The sequence below is a fragment of the Pristiophorus japonicus genome, chromosome 11 (genome assembly GCF_044704955.1).
Source record: "Pristiophorus japonicus isolate sPriJap1 chromosome 11, sPriJap1.hap1, whole genome shotgun sequence".
Classification (NCBI taxonomy): Eukaryota; Metazoa; Chordata; class Chondrichthyes; family Pristiophoridae; genus Pristiophorus; species Pristiophorus japonicus.
This window is the reverse complement of record NC_091987.1, coordinates 3,864,043-3,883,073: the sequence shown is the minus strand read 5'-3', so window position 1 is coordinate 3,883,073 and position 19,031 is coordinate 3,864,043. Positions and strand designations below refer to the sequence as shown.

Genomic DNA, 19,031 nt, shown 5'->3' with positions numbered 1-19,031 from the left:
GGGAGGTGCAATGAGACCTGGATGTCATGGTACATCAGTCATTGAAAGTTGGCATGCAGGTACAGCAGGCAGTAAAGAAAGCAAATGGCATATTGGCCTTCATAGCGAGAGGATTTAAGTATAGGAGCAAGGAGATCTTACTGCAATTGTACAGGGTCTTGGTGAGACCACACCTTGAGTATTGTGTGCAGTTTTGGTCTCCTAATCTGAGGAAGGACATTCTTGCTATTGAGGGAGTGCAGCGAAGGTTCACCAGACTGATTCCCGGGATGGCATGACTGACATATGAGGAAAGACTGGATCGACTAGGCTTATATTCACTGGAATTTAGAAGAATGAGAGGGGATCTCATAGAAACCTATAAAATTCTGACGGGATTGGACAGGTTAGATGCAGGAAGAATGTTCCCGATGTTGGGGAAGTCCAGACCCAGGGGTCACAGTCTAAGGATAAGGGGTAAGCCATTTAGGACTGAGATGAGGAGAAACTTTTTCACCCAGAGAATTGTGAACCTGTGGAATTCTCTACCACAGAAAGTTGTTGAGGCCAGTTCGTTAGATATATTCAAAAGGGAGTTAGATGTGGCCCTTACGGCTAGGGGGATTGGGGGTATGGAGAGAAGGCAGGAATGGGGTACTGAAGTTGCATGATCAGCCATGATCATATTGAATGGTGGTGCAGGCTCGAAGGGCGTATGGCCTACTCCCGCACCTATTTTCTATGTTTCTCTGTTTCTATGTTACTGGACTAATAATCCCAAGAACGTGAGTTCATATCCTGCCATGACAGTTGGAGAATGTGAATTCCGTCATAAAAATCTAGAAATAAAAAGCGAGTATAAGTAAAAGTGACCATGAAGCCATCGGATTGTCATAAAAACCCAACTTGTTCACTACTGTCCTTCCGCAAAGGAGCCCTAACGTCCTTACCCGTCTGGCCCACATGTGAGTTTGGTCCCACACCAATGTGATTGTCTCCAAACTGCCCTCTGAAGTGGTGTAGCAGGCCATCACACGGTAGCCACACCACCGCCTTCTCAGGGCAATAAATGCCAGCCTTGCCAGCGACGCCCACATCCCGAGAATGAATGGTCAATAAAGTTCTGCTGTAGAAGCACTCGGGCCCGATTGGAATTTTCACCCCATGCAATCGCAGGATGTTACAGCACACAAAGAGGCCAGCCATGTATATAACTCTTAGAGGGCTTGACAGGATCGATGCTGAGAGGTTGTTTCCCCCGGCTGGAGAGTCACTGGCGGTCGATAGTCTCAGGATAAGATGTTCGGCCATTTAGGACTGAGACGGGGGGAGAAATTTCTTCATTTAAGAGGGTTGTGAATCTTTGGAATTCTCTGCCCTAGAGAGCTGTGGAGGCTCAGTCGTTGAACATGTTCAAGACTGTAATCGATAGACTTTAGGACTCAAGGGATATGGGGATCGGGTGGGAAAGTGGAGTTGAGGTAGAAAAGCAGCCATGATCTTATTGAATGGCGGAGCAGGCTCGAGGGAGATGTATGGCCTACTCCTGCTTCTATTTCTTCTTACGTTATGTTAATTCGGCCTACCCTCCTGCTCGGACCCTATACCCTTTAATATTTCACTTTCAAGAATACATGATTCAAATAGTTTCATCAGATGCAAGGCCACAAACCTGTGATGATGCACTCATTGTACTGAAAGAATTGTGGTTACTGCACAAAACAATCACAATATGAAATAAGTCTGTCTGCACAAGCTTGGTTCAAAAGCCTGGTCCAAGTGGAACTTATAAGGCAAGTGGTATAAAGGCTGATATTATCGGATTATGTGCTGCTGCTTCATTCAATTGAATCCATCCACCAATAACTGAGACTCAGATCTAATTTAAGGACAACTATACATAGCCAATTACCACTAAAGGGAACCGGTGAGAAGAAGTATTCTCCCTCCCTTATCCCAGTGTAAAAAGCAGGATAAATTCCCGGTGCCATTTTAGCCTGTTGTAAGAAACAGCAGCTGGAGACTTGAGCACACAATCTAGGCTGACACTTCAGTGCAGTGCTGAGGGAGGGCTGCACTCTCAGGGAGATGCCATCTATCTGAGACGTTAAACCGAGGCCCTGTCTGCCTTCTCAGGTGGGCATAAAATATCCCACGACACTATTAGAAGAAGAGCAGGAGAGTGTACTGACCAATATTTATCCCTCAACCAACTAGTCATTATCTCATTACTATTTGTGGGAGTTTGTTGTGCACAAATTAGCTGCCGTGTTTTCTACACTTATCGGCGGTCCCTCGAACGAGGATGAATTGCTTCCACAAGAGTTCACAGATGTTTCAATGAAGGACCCGATGTTCCAGTCCTGAACTCCAATTGAGGGGGTGGAAGATGCCTGTGCGTGGATTTTTTTAACGTGTGGTGACCGTTGCACATCAGCCACCACACGGGCTCGACAGAGCTCGGTCTTTATCCAGTGGCAAGGGTTGAACCAGGACGACTGGAGACCAGCTCTGCTGCACGGACCTAGTGCGCACACGTATCGCAGTGTGGGCTGGCCCGTGCTACAACAGCGACGACACTTCAAAAGTACCTCATTGGCTGTAAAGGCTCTGCTACGTCCTGAGGTTGTGAATGCGCTATATAAATGCACCTCTTTCTTTTAGACGGCCGCCGGTTCCCAGTAGTAATTGACTCTCAGCCGTGTTTCCTCAGTACTGGCTGGGAGTATCAGCCCAGATTATGCTTATGGTATTCAGCTCATACCCATGACCTTCTGACCTAAAAGGCTAGCGACTGAGCTCAGCTGATACTTCCTCCGAGCCCTGGTGAAGTTCCTCACTGACTGGATTCATTTCAAGTTCATGCAGGCTCCGTCCAAGTCCTAAGAGATTCTTTTTCCTCTCGGCTGTCATCGGGTCGTTAGTTGATTCAGCGAAAGCGGAAACCAGTGCAGCAGCCGTGAACTTCCACTGCTGACTGACGGGTCTCTGGCTGGGCTAATCTCCTTTGATCGCGGTGACGTGCTCTTGTCTGAAGAGAGATAACTTGGCACACTGCACAGGCAGCGAGCTGAGATCGCATTTGTCCTTCAGTATCAGCTCATGTTCCATCTTATTACTCAGATTTCTGCTGCTTTGTTTTCTTGGAAAATTCGCCCATTGATGTGCTCCCCATCTTCCAAGTAGCTTGTTATCATCAACAGGGGCTTTCTTTGTTCAAAGTCTTTAGTATATCCTCTCCTCCTCCCATAATAAACAGAAATGCATTGTTCTGAAGAAGCAGATTATTAACACTCCACCCAGTCCCTATAGCAATGAGTATGAGTGTTGTTGGGGTCATGATCGGATGTAACCCACGACAATTACCACACGGTGGTTAAGAAGGCATAGGAAATACTTACCTTTATTAGTCGAGGCATAGAATACAAGAGCAGGGGCATTATGCTTGAACTGTATAAAACACTAATTAGGCTACAGCTAGAGTACTGCGTGTAGTTCTGATCACCACATTACAGGAAAGATGTGATTGCACTGGAGAGGGTACAGAGGAGATTTATGAGGATGTTGCCTCTACTGGAAAATTTTAGCTGACGAAAGATTGGATAGATTGGGGTTGTTTTCTTTGGAACAGAGGAGGCTGAGGGGAGACCTGATTGAGGTGTATACAATTATGACAAACCTATTTCCCGTAGCAGAGGGGTCAACAACCAGGGTGCATAGATTTAAAGTAATTGGCAGAAGGTTTAGAGGGGATTTGAGGAGACATTGCTTCACCCAGAGGGTGGTGGGAGTCTGGAACTCACTGCCTGAAAGGGTGGTAGAGGCAGAAACGCTCACCACATTTAAAAGATACTTGGAAGTTCGCTTGAAGTGCGGTAACCTACAAGGCTACGGACCAAGAGCTGGAAAGTGGGATTAGGCTGGATAGCTCTTAGTCGGCCAGCGTGGACACGATAGGCCGAAATGGCCTCCTTCTGTGCTGTAAATTTCTATGATTCTAATTACTGTTGGAGATACCAATGGAGAGACCCTTTAATGTATTTGTGTGATGTATCTTTAACCGCTATTATAGTGGCCCCGCTAACCCATTCACCCATGTTATAATAGGAGTCTGTCCAACCAGAATTGGCCACCCTAGATTCACTGCCGTACTCACTGTGGCATACTCGAATTAGAAACGCAGGAAAATAAGCCGATCTCGCTGCCTCAGAACAAACTGACAGACGTTTTCAGCACCAAAGGAGGCCATTCAGCCCATCATGTTCATACTGTGCTTTAACCAACTTGGCCCTTGTACCAGACCTATTATTAAATAGTCCCGCTGCCATGGGTGAAGAACAAGCTGCATTGAGAGAAGGGGCACAGAGCGCAGGTATCAACGAGAAGAAGGGAAGAAATGCAAGTCTTTCTTTACTTTGATGAGCTGATATTATCCGCTCAGAAAGCTCCCGCTGCAGGAAATGTGTTCATTGAGGCAGTGCGAACCACTGCAGTGTTATCTTTACCAGGATGTGTTAACTATTGAACGCTGGCAAATCGAAATCTGCGAGGAATTCTATCCCTCGCAGGTCAGCTATTTAAAAAATAATCACAAAGAAAGACTTACATTTATGTAGCGCCTTTCACAACCACCGGACGACTCAGCGCACTTTGCAGACAATGAAGCACTTTTAATGTGTAATCACTGTTGTAATGTTGGAAACGCGGCCGCATAATTGGACACAGCAAGCTCCCACAAACAGCAATGTGATAATGAGCAGATAATCTGTTTTTGTTATGTTGGTTGAGGGCTAAATATTGGCCAGGACACCGGGTTAACTCCTCTGCTCTTCTTCGAAATAGTGCCATGGGATCGTTTACGTTCACCTGGGAGAGCAGATGGGGCTTCGGAAGAGAGTAGCATTGGGAGATTAGTGAGGCACAGTACAGAGGGAGGGAGAAAGGCACTTGGAGGAATGTACTGGGGCACAGGGTAATGGATCAACAATGGCGCTGAGAGATGTGTGTGGTATGATGAAAGGGTTAATGCTAGTGGTACTGAAAGAAGGCTATGGGCACAAAGTTAACCAAGAGACTGGCACCAAAACATGAATGGAACTCAAGGAACTCAAGGAATGGAAAAAGCAATATTGTTCAGGGAATGGTCATGTGCTCAATGCCAGCGAGACTAAGGCCAGAAAGTAAATGAGGTAGGATGAAACATAGAAACATGGAAAATAGGTGCAGGAGTCGGCCAATCAGCCCTTCGAGCCTGCACCACCATTCAATACGATCATGGCTGATAATCTTTGCAACTTCAGTACCCCACTCCTGCTTTCTCTCCATACCCCTTGATCCCTTTAGCTGTAAGGGCCACATCTAACTCCCTTTTGAATATATCTAACGAACTGGCCTCAACAACTTTCTGTGGTAGAGAATTCCACAGATTCACAATACGCTGAGTGAAGAAGATTCTCCTCATCTCGGTCCTAAATGGCTTACCCCTTACTCTTCAACTGTGAACCCTGGGTCTGGACTTCCCCAACATCGGGAACATTCTTCCTGCATGTAACCTGTCCAATTCCGTCATAATTTTATATGTTTCTATGAGATCCCATCTCACTTTTCTAAATTCCAGTGATTATAAGCCTGGTTGATCCAGTCTTTCTTCCTATGTCACTCCTGCCATCGCGAGAATCAGTCTGGTGAACCTTCGCTGCACTCTCTCAATAGCCAGAACGCCCTTCCTCAGATTAGGAGACCAAAACTGTACACAATATTCAAGGTGTGGCCTCACCAAGGCCCTGTACAACTGCAATAAGACCTCCCTGCTCCTAAACTTAAATCCTCTCGCTATGAAGGCCAACATGCCATTTGTCTTCTTCACCGCCTGCTGTACCTGCATGCCAACTTTCAATGACTGATGGACCATGACACCAAGGTCTCGTTGCAGCTTCCCTTTTCCTAATCTGTCATCATTCAGATAATATTCTGTCTTCCTGTTTTTGCCACCAAAGTGGATAACCTCACATTTATCTACATTATACTGCATCTGCCATGCATTTGCCCACTCACCTAACCTGTCCAAGTCACCCTGCAGCCTCTTAGCATCCTCCTCACAGCTCACACTGCCACCCAGCTTAATGTCATCTGCAAACTTGGAGATACTACATTCAATTCCTTTGTCTAAATCATTAATGTATATTGTAAATAGCTGGGGTACCCCACTAGTCACTACCTGCCATTCTGAAAAGAACCCGTTTATTCCTTCTCTTTGATTCCTGTCTGCCAACTAGTTCCTACTCCTGCACCTATGTTCTCTGTTTCTATGTTTCTCTATCCATGTCAGTACATTACCCCCAATAACATGTGCTTTAATTTTGCACACTTATCTTTTGTGTGGGATCTTGTCAAAAGCCTTTTGAAAGTCCACATACACCACATCCACTGGTTCTCCCTTGTCCACTCTACTAGTTACATCCTCAAAATTCTAGAAGATTTGTCAAGCATGATTTCCCTTTCATAAATCCACGCTGACTTGGACCAATCCTGTCACTGCTATTACATCTTTAATAATTGATTTCAACATTTTCCCCACTACCGATGTCAGGCTAACCGGTCTATTGTTAAGTTGTTAACCTGTGGAATTCCCTGCCGCAGAAAGTTGTTGATGCCAGTTCATTGGATATATTCAAGAGGGAGTTAGATATGGCCCTTACGGCTAAAGATGTCAAGGGGTATGGAGAGAAAGCAGGAAAGGGATACTGAGGGAATGATCAGCCATGATCTTATTGAATGTCGTTGCAGGCTCGAAGGGCCAAATGGCCTATTCCTGCACCTATTTTCAATGTTTCTATGTTTGTATAATTCCCTGTTGTCTCTCTCCCTCCTTTTTTTAAAAGTGGGGTCATATTAGCTACCTTCCAATCCATAGAAACTGATCCAGAATCTGTAGAATTTTGGAAAATGACTACCAATGAATCCACTATTTCTAGGGCCATTTCCTTAAGTACTCTGGGATGCAGACTATCAGGCCCCGGGGATTTATCAGCTTTCAGTCCCATCAATTTCCCTAACACAATTTGCTGACTAATAAGGATTTCCTTCAGTTCCTCCTTGTCGCTAGACCCACTGTCCCCCAGTATTTCCGGAAGGTTATTTGTATCTTCCTTAGTGAAGACAGAACCAAAGTATTAGTTCAATTGGTCTGCCATTTCTTTGTTACCCATTATAAATTCACCTGATTCTGACTGCAAGGGACCTACTTTGTCTTCACTAATATTTTTCTCTTCACATATGTATAGAAGCTTTTGCAGTTAGTTTTTATGTTCCCTGCAAGCTTACTCTCATACTCTATTTTCCCCCTCCTAATGAAACCCTTTGTCCTCCTCTGCTGAAATCTCCCAGTCCTCAGGTTTGCTGCTTTTTCTGGCCAATTTATATGCCTCTTCCTTGGATTTAACACTATCCCTAATTTCCCTTATTAGCTATGATTGAGCCACCTTCTCTATTTTATTTTTACTCCAGACAGGGCTGTACAATTGTTGAAGTTCATCTTTAAATGTCTGCCATTGACTATCCACCAATAACCCTTTAAGTATCATTCGCCAGTCTATCCTAGCCAATTCACGTCTCATACCATCGAAGTTACCTTTCTTTAAGTTCAGGACCCTAGTTTCTGTATTAACTGTTTCACTCTCCATCTTAATCAAGAATTCTACCATATTATGGTCACTCTTCCCCAAGGGGCCTCGCACAACAAGATTGCTAGTTAATCCTTTCTCATTACACAACACCCAGTCTAGGATGGCCAGCTCTCTAGTTGGTTCCTCGACATATTAGTCTCGAAACCCATCCCTTATATACTCCAAGAAACCCTCCTCCACCGTATTGCTACCAGTTTGGTTAGCCCAATCTATATGTAGATTAAAGTGACCCATGATAACTGCTGTACCTTTATTGCATGCATCCCTAATTTCCTGTTTGATGCCATTCCCAACCTCACCACTACTGTTTGGTGGTCTGTATACAACTCCCACTAGCGTTTTCTGTCCTTTGGTGTTCCGCAGCTCTACCCATACAGATTCCACATCATCCAAGCTAATGTCCTTCCTTACTATTGCGTTAATCTCCTCTTTAACCAGCAACGCTACCCCACCTCCTTTTCCTTTCTGTCTATCCTTCCTGAATATTGAATACCTCTGGATGTTGAGTTCCCAGCCTTGGTCACCCTGGAGCCATGTCTCCGTAATCCCAATTACATCATATCCGTTAACAGCTATCTACGCAGTTAATTCATCCACCTTATTACGAATGCACATCGCATTGAGACATAGCGCCTTCAGGCTTGTTTTGTCCTTTTAGAATTATGTTGTAATATGACTCTTTTTGATTTTTTGCTTTTGATTTCTCTGCCCTCCACTTTTCCTTATCTCCTTTCTATCTTTTGCTTCTGCCCCCATTTTACTTCCTTCTGTCTCCCTGCATAGATTCCCCTCTCCCTGCCATATTAGTTTAACCCCTCCCCAACAGCACTAGCAAACACTCCCCCTAGGGCATTGGTTCCGGCCCTGCCCAGGTGCAGACCGTCCGGTTTGTACTGGTCCCACCTCCCCCAGACCCGGTTCCAATGTTCCAGGAATTTGAATCCCTCCCTCTTGCACCATTCCTCAAGCCACGTATTCATCTGAGCTATCCTGCGATTCCTACTCTAACTAGCATGTGGCAGTGGTAGCAATCCTAAATTTACTACCTTTGAGGGCCTACTTTTTAAATTTAACTCCTAGCTCCCTAAATTCAGCTTGTAGGACCTAATTCCGTTTTTTACCTATATCGTTGGTACCTATATGCACCATGACAACTGGCTGTTCACCCATCCCCTCCAGAATGCCCTGCAGCTGCTCTGAGACATCCTTGACCCTTGCTCCAGGGAGGCAACATAACATCATGGAGTCTCGATTGCAGCCGTAGAAACGCCTATCTAGTCCCCATACAACAGAATCCCCTATCACTATTGCTCTCCCACTCTTTTTCCTGCCCTCCTGTGCAGCAGAGCCACCCATGGTGCCATGAACTTGGCTGCTGCTGCCTTCCCCTGATGCGTCATCTCCCCCATCAGTACCCAAACGGTATATCTAGAGAGAGATGACCACAGGGGACTCCTGCACTATCTTCCTGCCACTGCTCTGCATGATGGTCACCCATCCCCTATCTGGCTGTGTAACCTTTACCTGCAGTGTGACCAACTCCCTAAACGTGCTTTTCACGACATCCTCAGCATCGCGGATGCTCCAGAGTGAGTCCATGCACTGCTCCAGTGCTGCAATGTGGTCTGTCAGGAGCTGCAGCTGGACACACTTCCTGCACACATAGTAGTCAGGGACACTGGAAGCATCCCTGACTTCCCACATAGCACAGAAGGACGTGGGTCTGGGCTTTCCTGCCATGACTTAACCCTTAAATTAACTAAATTTGGCAACAATGCCAAAGGTTACCTACTGATAAGAAAAGAAAAAGAAAAACGATAAAGATTAAATACTCAGCAATCCACCAGCCAATCACTTACCAACTTGGCTGTGAGGTCACACTTTGATTTCTTATTACTTCTTTGTTTACTCTTGTCCCTGCACCAGCTAGCCTCCTCCGACTGCGCGAACTCCTGGCCTTTTATAGGCCTCGATCCTCGATCTCCTGTTGATCCTAACTGTAGATCCGACTGCCTGAACTCCTGGCCTTTTATAGGCCTCGATTCTCGACTTCCTGCTGATCCTGACTGATGAAGGGGTGAAAAGGATTGAGATGGAAAAAAAGCGATGTCACAGATGGATGATAGAAAATGGCTCTGTGAATTGAATGGAACACAGAGCAGGGGTAGAAGAAAATAAGAGACAGAAAAGGCCCGTGGAACACAGTGCCAGGAAGATTAAGGAGAAGAGCTCCAAGAGAAGGTTAGTGGAGCACAGTGAAGTAGGCAAATACAATTGACACTGTGAGCGGGCTGGTGAGGTAAGGTAGGGGTGATAGAGATTGACACTGAGCGGGCTAGTGAGTTACAGGGAGGGGTGAATGAGATTGGCACTGTGGTGTAAGAATTCAGCGAAAACATTTTTTGGACGTTTTGGACATTGCTACTATATTCACTGTACAGCAGAAGAGCTGGCTGGGGCAGGTCCAAACATGTTTAGCTTGAATACACATCAGCTGGGTGGGATAAGAATGGCTGATAGCAGGAACATCATGGTACAGTGGCTGGGGTTTTCTGTCCCAAGCCTTAGGGGTTTTAGTTGCTAGTTTTTTGCAAGGATCATAAGCGTATGCACATTCTATTGGACAGATTCAGTGGTGCAATTTTGAATCCGAGCAGGGGTGTTTTAGACATGGGTATTTCGCGTTAGAGGCCTGTTTAGACAGGCCAGACTGTGTGTTGTACTCTGTTAGTATTACACTACCAGAGTGTGTTTTTACTGGGTGCAGGTGTGTTTCAACTTGAATAAAAGCATTGTGATGGTGGAGACCGAAAAGATCTGTCTATGACTGTATATTACTGTTCACGACTATAATTCTGGTGTCTAGAACTATTGTAAGAGGGGTGATTCGTAACCACCAGGGGCAAAACCACTTACAGTGAGCAGGCTAGTGAGGTGCAGGTAGGGGTGATAGAGATTGACACGGTGAGCGGCCTAGTAAACCACCTGAAGTGGGAGATAGAGATTGGCCATGAGGGAAGGCTAGTAAGGCACAGGTAGTGGGTGATGTTGGGGAGGTCCAGAACCAGGGGACATAGTCTAAGAATAAGGGGTAAGCCATTTAGGACCGAGATGAGGAGAAACTTCTTCAATCAGAGAGTTGTTAACCTGTGGAATTCCCTGCCGCAGAGAGTTGTTGATGCCAGTTCGTTGGATATATTCAAGAGGGAGTTAGATGTGGCCCTTACGGCTAAAGGGATCAAGGGGTATGGAGAGAAAGCAGGAAAGGGTACTGAGGGAATGATCAGCCATGATCTTATTGAATGGTGGTGCAGGCTCAAAGGGCCGAATGGCCTACTCCTGCACCTATTTTCTATGTTTCTATGTTTCTATGATAGGATTGCTACCAAGTTACTGCAGCACATCTAGGGATTGGTACCGAGAGGGTATTGAGACAAACATAGGGGTGAAAGCGATTAGCACTGAGAGCGGACCAGTCAGAGACAGATAGGGGTGAATTGGATAAGCAATGAAAGAGGCCTCCTGAGGTACATGTAGGGAAATGAAAGGGTTTGGCATCAGGACATTATGGAGGCACATCTAGGGGGCGAAAGTGATTGGCACAGAGAGAAGGTTAGTGAGGCACGGAAAGGGACGAATGCTTGTTAAATAGGCACTGCTTGCTGAGCAAGGACCTGGCACAGGATAAAAACAGCTGCATCAAACCTTTCTTTGCATGGACAGACAAAGAACAAAAATCTAAACAGACAAGGATTGAAGAGACTGAAAGGCAAAGAAACAGAATTATTGCAGACAACAAAGGATTATGTGACGGCAATTGCTCTTTCAATAGTAGATTTGTTTTTCATCTGGCATGACATCAGAACAATTTTATCATCTAATAAAGGAAGGGGCTAACTTCATAAAATTAGACGTTTTGAAGATAGTAAAGAGTAAACACAACATCCTTTGTTTTATTAAAGTCAGAGAGGTGTACAAAACTGAATAGTTCTGTTGTCAATGTGTCTTCATTCTAGAAACAGCTAACTCTGTATACCTTAAACCTTCACTAACATTGCTCAGCCTGTGGACATTAAAGCCATAATGAACCCCATGCATAATAATCCCACCATTAACACAACTAATCCCATGCATAATAACCACTCGCAATTTAATCCAATGTAAAAGGAAACCATTCTTAAGATAAATAATCCTGTACACATCGAACCCTTTGCACCAAAAATCCATAGTACTACAGGTTGAGCGTCCAAAATCCGCAGTTCCAAAATTCGGAATGTTCCGGAATCTGGACACTGGGCTGATCCGCGGCGGGGTTGTCTGGAATCCGGAAAATGTTCCGGAATCCGGACTCGTCGCAGCCCTCCATCCCCCCGCCACTGCACAACTCCTCCACCTCGGGTTACCGCTGACCTCTCCCTCGCCGACCCCGCCCCCACCGACCCCGCCCCCGCCCCGGGCCACCGCCGCTAACCTTGCCCCCGCCTCGGACCTCTGCCTCGGGCCGACCCCACCCCCCACCACCGTCGCTCAGCTACCCGATCTCCCATCCAATACCAACCTAGGCCTAGATGTTCCGAAGTCCGGAAATACCCGAACCTGGGCTCGGGAGTTTCCAGATTTGCGATCTCAGAAAGACGTTCCGAAGTCCGGAAATACTCAGAATCCGGAATGGCTTCGGCCCCAAGGCTTCCGTATTTTCTAAACTGTACCTGTACTACTACTTTTGTCTGACAGGGAAAGCTTATAATGGGGTGGCTAGTTTGGCTCTCCAATCAAAGGCCTCCTGAGATGTCGAGTGGAGAAATGAGGTGGCAACAGGAGCGGAGCCAAGATGGTGGTGTTCTGGAGACAGGCCGGGCCGAGTTACGTCCGTTACTCTCAGATCTGTGCACAAGCGGTGCGGGCTTCTCTGAAACTCCAGTACCAAGCAGATGCTAAGAAAGCGGGAGATGCAACTGTCAAAGTCAACAAATCGAAACAGTAATGTGTTTTGAGCAACTTCCACAGACTTGAGCTTTTGATTGAGAACTTTTCCAATCTATCATCCCGAAAGATGGAACTGCGAACCCATTCGAAGGCTGTCTCTGCACAACTGACCAAATGCTAATTCAAAATACAGATTAAATTTTTTTTTTTAAATGAGGTGCCTCCGGCAACAAATCTAAGTGGATGTGATGTGTTCCATGGTCTAGGACTCACAGTTACAGTTGAACTTCGGGTCGTTCCTGAGCTGTCACTCGTGGAGCGTGTGACCGGATTGTCCGCACCCGAGCGGATTTGGTCGAGCGCTGTTCGCTGGCTTTGAGGGAGGTCGAAGCCAGGGACCTCTGCTGTTGGGTCAGTGATGAAGCGTTGGTTCTTTATATTGCAGGTGTCCCACGATTCCGTCCGTCTGGATAGTGGGTCGATACCAGCCGCTGTTTCCCAGAATGGCCAGTGCCATTCTAAGCGCTTTTACGATGGGTTTTTCAAGTGTTCACGAATGGAAAGGTTAATGTTGCTCACCACATTTTCCCACCGATGGAACATAAGAACATAAGAACATAAGAATTAGGAACAGGAGTAGGCCATCTAGCCCCTCGAGCCTGCTCCGCCATTCAACAAGATCATGGCTGATCTGGCTGTGGACTCAGCTCCACTTACCCGCCCGCTCCCCGTAACCCTTAATTCCCTTATTGGTTAAAAATCTATCTATCTGTGATTTGAATACATTCAATGAGCGAGCCTCAACTGCTTCCTTGGGCAGAGAATTCCACAGATTCACAACTCTCTGGGAGAAGAAATTCCTTCTCAACTCGGTTTTAAATTGGCTCCCCCGTATTTTGAGGCTGTGCCCCCTAGTTCTAGTCTCCCCAACCAGTGGAAACAACCTCGCTGCCTCTATCTTGTCTATCCCTTTCATTATTTTAAATGTTTCTATAAGATCACCCCTCATCCTTCTGAACTCCAACGAGTAAAGACCCAGTCTACTCAATCTATCATCATAAGGTAACCTCCTCATCTCCGGAATCAGCCTAGTGAATCATCTCTCTACCCCCTCCAAAGCTAGTATATCCTTCCTTAAGTAAGGTGACCAAAACTGCACGCAGTACTCCAGGTGTGGCCTCACCAATACCCTATACAGTTGCAGAAGGACCTCCCTGCTTTTGTACTCCATCCCTCTCGCAATGAGGGCCAACATTCCATTCTCTTTCCTGATTACCTGCTGCACCTGCAAACTAACTTTTTGGGATTCATGCACAAGGACCCCCAGGTCCCTCTGCACCACAGCATGTTGTAATTTCTCTCCATTCAATTAATATTCCCTTTTACTGTTTTTTTTCCCAAGGTGGATGACCTCACACTTTCCGACATTGTATTCCATCTGCCAAACCTTAGCCCATTCGCTTAACCTATCTAAATCTCTTTGCAGCCTCTCTGTGTCCTCTACACAACCCGCTTTCCCACTAATCTTAGTGTCATCTGCAAATTTTGTTGCACTGCACTCTGTCCCCTCTTCCAGGTCATCTATGTATATTGTAAACAGTTGTGGTCCCAGCACCGATTCCTGTGGCACACCACTAACCTCCGATTTCCAACCCGAAAAGGACCCATTTATCCTGACTCTCTGCTTTCTGTTCGCCAGCCAATTCTCTATCCATGCTAATACATTTCCTCAGACTCCGCGTACCCTTATCTTCTGCAGTAACCTTTTGTGTGGCACCTTATCGAATGCCTTTTGAAAATCTAAATACACCACATCCATCGGTACACCTCTATCCACCATGCTCGTTATATCCACAAAGAATTCCAATAAATTAGTTAAACATGATTTCCCCTTCATGAATCCATGCTGCGTCTGCTTGATTGCACTATTCCTATCTAGATGTCCCGCTATTTCTTCCTTAATGATAGTTTCAAGCATTTTCCTCACTACAGATGTTAAACTAACCGGTCTATATTTTACCTGCCTTTTGTCTGCCCCCCTTTTTAAACAGAGGCGTTACATTAGCTGCTTTCCAATCTGCTGGTACCTCCCCAGAGTCCAGAGACTTTTGGTCGATTATAACGAATGCATCTGCTATAACTTCCGCCATCTCTTTTAATACCCTGGGAATCATTTCATCAGGACCAGGGGACTTGTCTACCTTGAGTCCCATTAGCCTGTCCAGCACTACCCCCCTAGTGATAGTGATTGTCTCAAGGTCCTCCCTTCCCACATTCCTGTGACCAGCAATTTTTGGCATGGTTTTTGTGTGTTCCACTGTGAAGACCGAAGCAAAATAATTCTCAGCCATTTTCACATTTCCCATTATTAAATCCCCCTTCTCATCTTCTAAGGGACCAACATTTACTTTAGTCACTCTTTTCCGTTTTATATATCTGTAAAAGCTTTTACTATCCGTTTTTATGTTTTGCGCAAGTTTACGTTCGTAATCTATCTTTCCTTTCTTTATTACTTTCTTAGTCATTCTTTGCTGTCGTTTAAAATTTTCCCAATCTTCTATTTTCCCACTAACCTTGGCCACCTTATACACATTGGTTTTTAATTTGATACTCTCCTTTATTTCCTTTGTTATCCACGGCTGGTTATCCCTTCTCTTACCGCCCTTCTTTTTCACTGGAATATATTTTTGTTGAGCACTATGAAAGAGCTCCATAAAAGTCCTCCACTGTTCCTCAATTGTGCCACCATTTAGTCTGTGTTTCCAGTCTACTTTAGCCAACTCTGCCCTCATCCCACTGTAGTTCCCTTTGTTTAAGCATAGTACGCTCGTTTGAGACACTACTTCCTCATCCTCAATCTGTATTTCAAATTCAACCATGCTGTGATCACTCATTCCGAGAAGATCTTTTACTAGGAGATCGTTTATTATTCCTGCCTCATTACACAGGACCAGATCTAAGATAGCTTGCTCCCTTGTAGGTTCTGTAACATACTGTTCGAAGAAACAATCCCGTATGCATTCTATGAATTCCTCCTCCAGGCTACCCCGTGCGATTTGATTTGACCAATTAATATGTAGGTTAAAATCCCCCATGATTACTGCCGTTCCTTTTTCACATACCTCCATTATTCCCTTGATTATTGCCCGCCCCACCGTGAAGTTATTATTTGGGGGCCTATAAACTACGCCGACCAGTGACTTTTTCCCCTTACTATCTCTAATCTCCACCCACAATGATTCAACATTTTGTTCATTAGAGCCAATATCGTCTCTCACAACTGCCCTGATATCATCCTTTATTAGCAGAGCTACCCCACCTCCTTTCCCTTCTTGTCTATCTTTCCGAATCGTCAGATACCCCTGTATGTTTAATTCCCAGTCTTGGCCACCCTGCAACTATGTTTCTGTAATGGCCACCAAATCATACCCATTTGTAATGATTTGTGCCGTCAACTCATTTACTTTATTTCGAATGCTGCGTGCGTTTAGGTCGAGTGTTTTAATACTAGTTTTAAAACCATGATTTTTAGTTTTGACCCCTCCTGCAGCCCCTTTATATTCAGTGGCCCTTTTTGTTTTTTGCCTCGGATTTCTTGACCCTCCAATTTTACTCATCTCCTTTCTGTCTTTTGCTTTTGTCTCCGTTTTGTTTCCCTCTGTCTCCCTGCATTGGTTCCCACCCCCCTGCCATATTAGTTTAACTCCTCCCCACGATGGTGTTGCGGCGAATGGCCGACGGGATATTGCGAGTGCGCCGGAAGCCTCTCAGTTGGAATAGACTTGAGCATCCCTGACACCGTCCTCGTGGCAGTGTTGAGCGGCACGTCCACAATCTGTGTGTGGTGGCTGCAGGACCAGGAGGCACAGCTGTATTCTGCAGCAGGGCAGCCGAGGACCACTGTTGTGGTGCAAAGTGTTTTGGCTGTGCTCCCCCATGGTGTTACACTGAGTTCTGGCCAGGTTGATGACCATCTACGCGTGGTCTCCCTGTGTGTACTAGTTCACTGAGAACTTGCCAGCTAATGTCACCAATAAGATGACCAAACGCCCAAAAGTGGTCTCCTGGTCTGAAAAGCATAAACTCATAATGAGAAAAATTAACTAGCATAGCTAACCTAACAGTATGGAACGTACCTATCAGCAAAGACCTAGGCTTCATATTAGACCAAGATTCGGGCAATCCCAGGCCAGCCATCTCAGCATAGTCCTCCTCACTGACATGCCAGGTTGTGTCCAAGTTGAGAGAACCTGTCCCACCAGCAGCATAGAGTTAGCAGAGGTATGGGCACAGTGTTATAGAGGTATGGGCACAGTGGTATAGAGGCATGGGCACAGTGGTATAGAGGTATGGGCACAGTGGTATAGAGGCATGGGCACAGTGGTATAGAGGCATGGGCACAGTGGTATAGAGGTATGGGCACAGTGGTATAGAGGCATGGGCACAGTGGTATAGAGGCATGGGCACAGTGGTATAGAGGTATGGGCACAGTGGTATAGAATCGGGTGGGGATGGTGCTGAGAGTCCTCAGCATTGACACCAGACTCCAGGAAGTCTCATGACTTCAGGTCAAGGAAACCTCCTACTAATTATCAAAGCCTAACCCTAACCTGAACCCTAACCAGTACTCCTCCATGTTGAACGTCACTAGAAAGAAGCACCAACAGGAGTTATGACATTGGGGGAAATGTTTCAGGGGGTCAGCGGGCAGACAGGTGGCGGTTCGGATCGGAAAGGTTATTTTTTTGGCAGTGGGTCGGGACCCCATTGTCAACCCAGGCACCTTTCCCAAATGTCGGGTCTGTCAGCGCTGAACAAACCCACCACGCAATGGCAGGGGAGGCAATTGAGCGAATTATTGGCTTGTTTAGAAGCCTTTAAAACGATGTTTTACTCACCTTTTAACTTTACCAGGTCGCCCACTGATTTGACGCTGCTCCTGGATCCCGTCTGTTCATTTGAGGCGGAGGTTGAGTGGAAACCTTTATAAAACCTCACACTTTCCAAACCCAGAGACTCTCTGGTTTCCCCCCTTGGAAGGCAGATTGAGCTTTATGCAGGCTGCAAGTCTTTGCAGCAAACTCTCCAGCCAGGCTCCCCTCATTGCAGTAACCTTTGACAGAGTGCTTCTGTCATCTCACCTTCGACTGGTGCCTATTCCATCAGGATGGGAACCATTTGCACTCTCCAATCTTGGTCCTCAGAATCCCACCACCATCAGCCCCAACACCAGCAACACCAGGCACACCAGCAGCACCAATAACAATGCCAAACTTCTCTGCATTCAACTGATGCTGCACAGGACATCAGCACCCAACCACATTGCTGCCCGGGATGCCAGGGATGGTCTCATCATTGACTTCACTTCATGCTGTACCCCCTGGCTGCTACATGATGCGCCACCCCACACCAGCACCATAAAGCATTGCTGCAATGCCCAACCCATTCCTTTCACACTCATCACCATTACAGGGGAGAGGGGGGGGTACTGTTATGTCTGACCATTCACTGCAGCTCACTAAGCCACTTCCAAAGGTGCACACACATCTGTGAAAGGATGCAAAGTGTTGAAAATACCCTTGGATGTTGCTAGTTGGTATGATTGCACAAGGATGAGAGTGAATGTAGGGGATGGCAAGTGAGATGGGGACGTGATAATATAGATAGAGAGGGATGGGTGGAGGTGCAAGGTAAGTTGGTGTGAGTAAGGATGTGCAGGGATAGGGTAGGGAAGGCAGAGTGATGGGGATGTGATGAGAGGCACAGCAGGATGTGGTTGACTGTGGTTTTCCAATAACATTTTGTGATCTACTGAGATCATTGAAAGGTTTGTGCCACTGCAGCCTGGTCCTCCTGACCACATCCCTGCTTGTGTCCTCCTGTGCAATGTGCAACCAGGCTGTGTTGGTGTCCTGGGGAGGTCTCTTCTGCCCATGGGAAGGGAAAAAAAACTCCCTTTCTGCTCCTTAAGCACATGGAGGGAGTCATTGGCGAGCCTGGGTGCAGCCGTGCACCTCTGTGCAGTGTTCATCAGTGTTTGCAGCACCTCAATGCTGTACAACACTGACAGCACAACTGTCAAACTAAATTTGCACATGGCTCCTTTAAGGAAACCGGCTGATGACGCGTCAGCAAATTATGTCATTTGACCCGCTTCCTTCAATTGGCCGGGAAACACGCTGGGTAGGCTTAACAAGCCCAACCAACGTAAAATCATTTTGGACAGTGAGCTGGAGCCAGCAGCGAGGTCTGGACCTGTTACCGAGTTCACCCGCCACGGACCCGCTGAGGTAGGGGAAATCGCGGCCATAGAATACACTGTGAGTGCAGCACTTCAATGTCCTTTAACGGAAAGAAAGGCACCTTGAAACGCTTCAGGAAAGGATGAACAGGCTAGGGGGCCAGAATTGGCCTGTTGTGCATCTCCCATTAGCACCTCTG

At 46.2% G+C, this 19,031-nt stretch overlaps 1 protein-coding gene across 1 annotated transcript; it reads left to right on the top strand.

Annotated features, from left to right (window-relative positions):
* The first annotated feature begins 12,484 nt into the window (after positions 1-12,484).
* On the top strand, positions 12,485-12,728 carry LOC139275688 (ATP synthase subunit epsilon, mitochondrial-like). The gene has a single exon (XM_070892858.1). The coding sequence runs from the start codon at positions 12,496-12,498 to the stop codon at positions 12,646-12,648; it is 153 nt and encodes a 50-aa protein (XP_070748959.1). The 5' UTR covers positions 12,485-12,495; the 3' UTR covers positions 12,649-12,728.
* Positions 12,729-19,031: the final 6,303 nt, after the last annotated feature.

What these genes read in the sequence shown, in the direction of transcription:
- LOC139275688 (XM_070892858.1), top strand. Translation starts at nt 12,496, where the DNA reads ATGGTGGTGTTCTGGAGACAGGCCGGGCCGAGTTACGTCCGTTACTCT.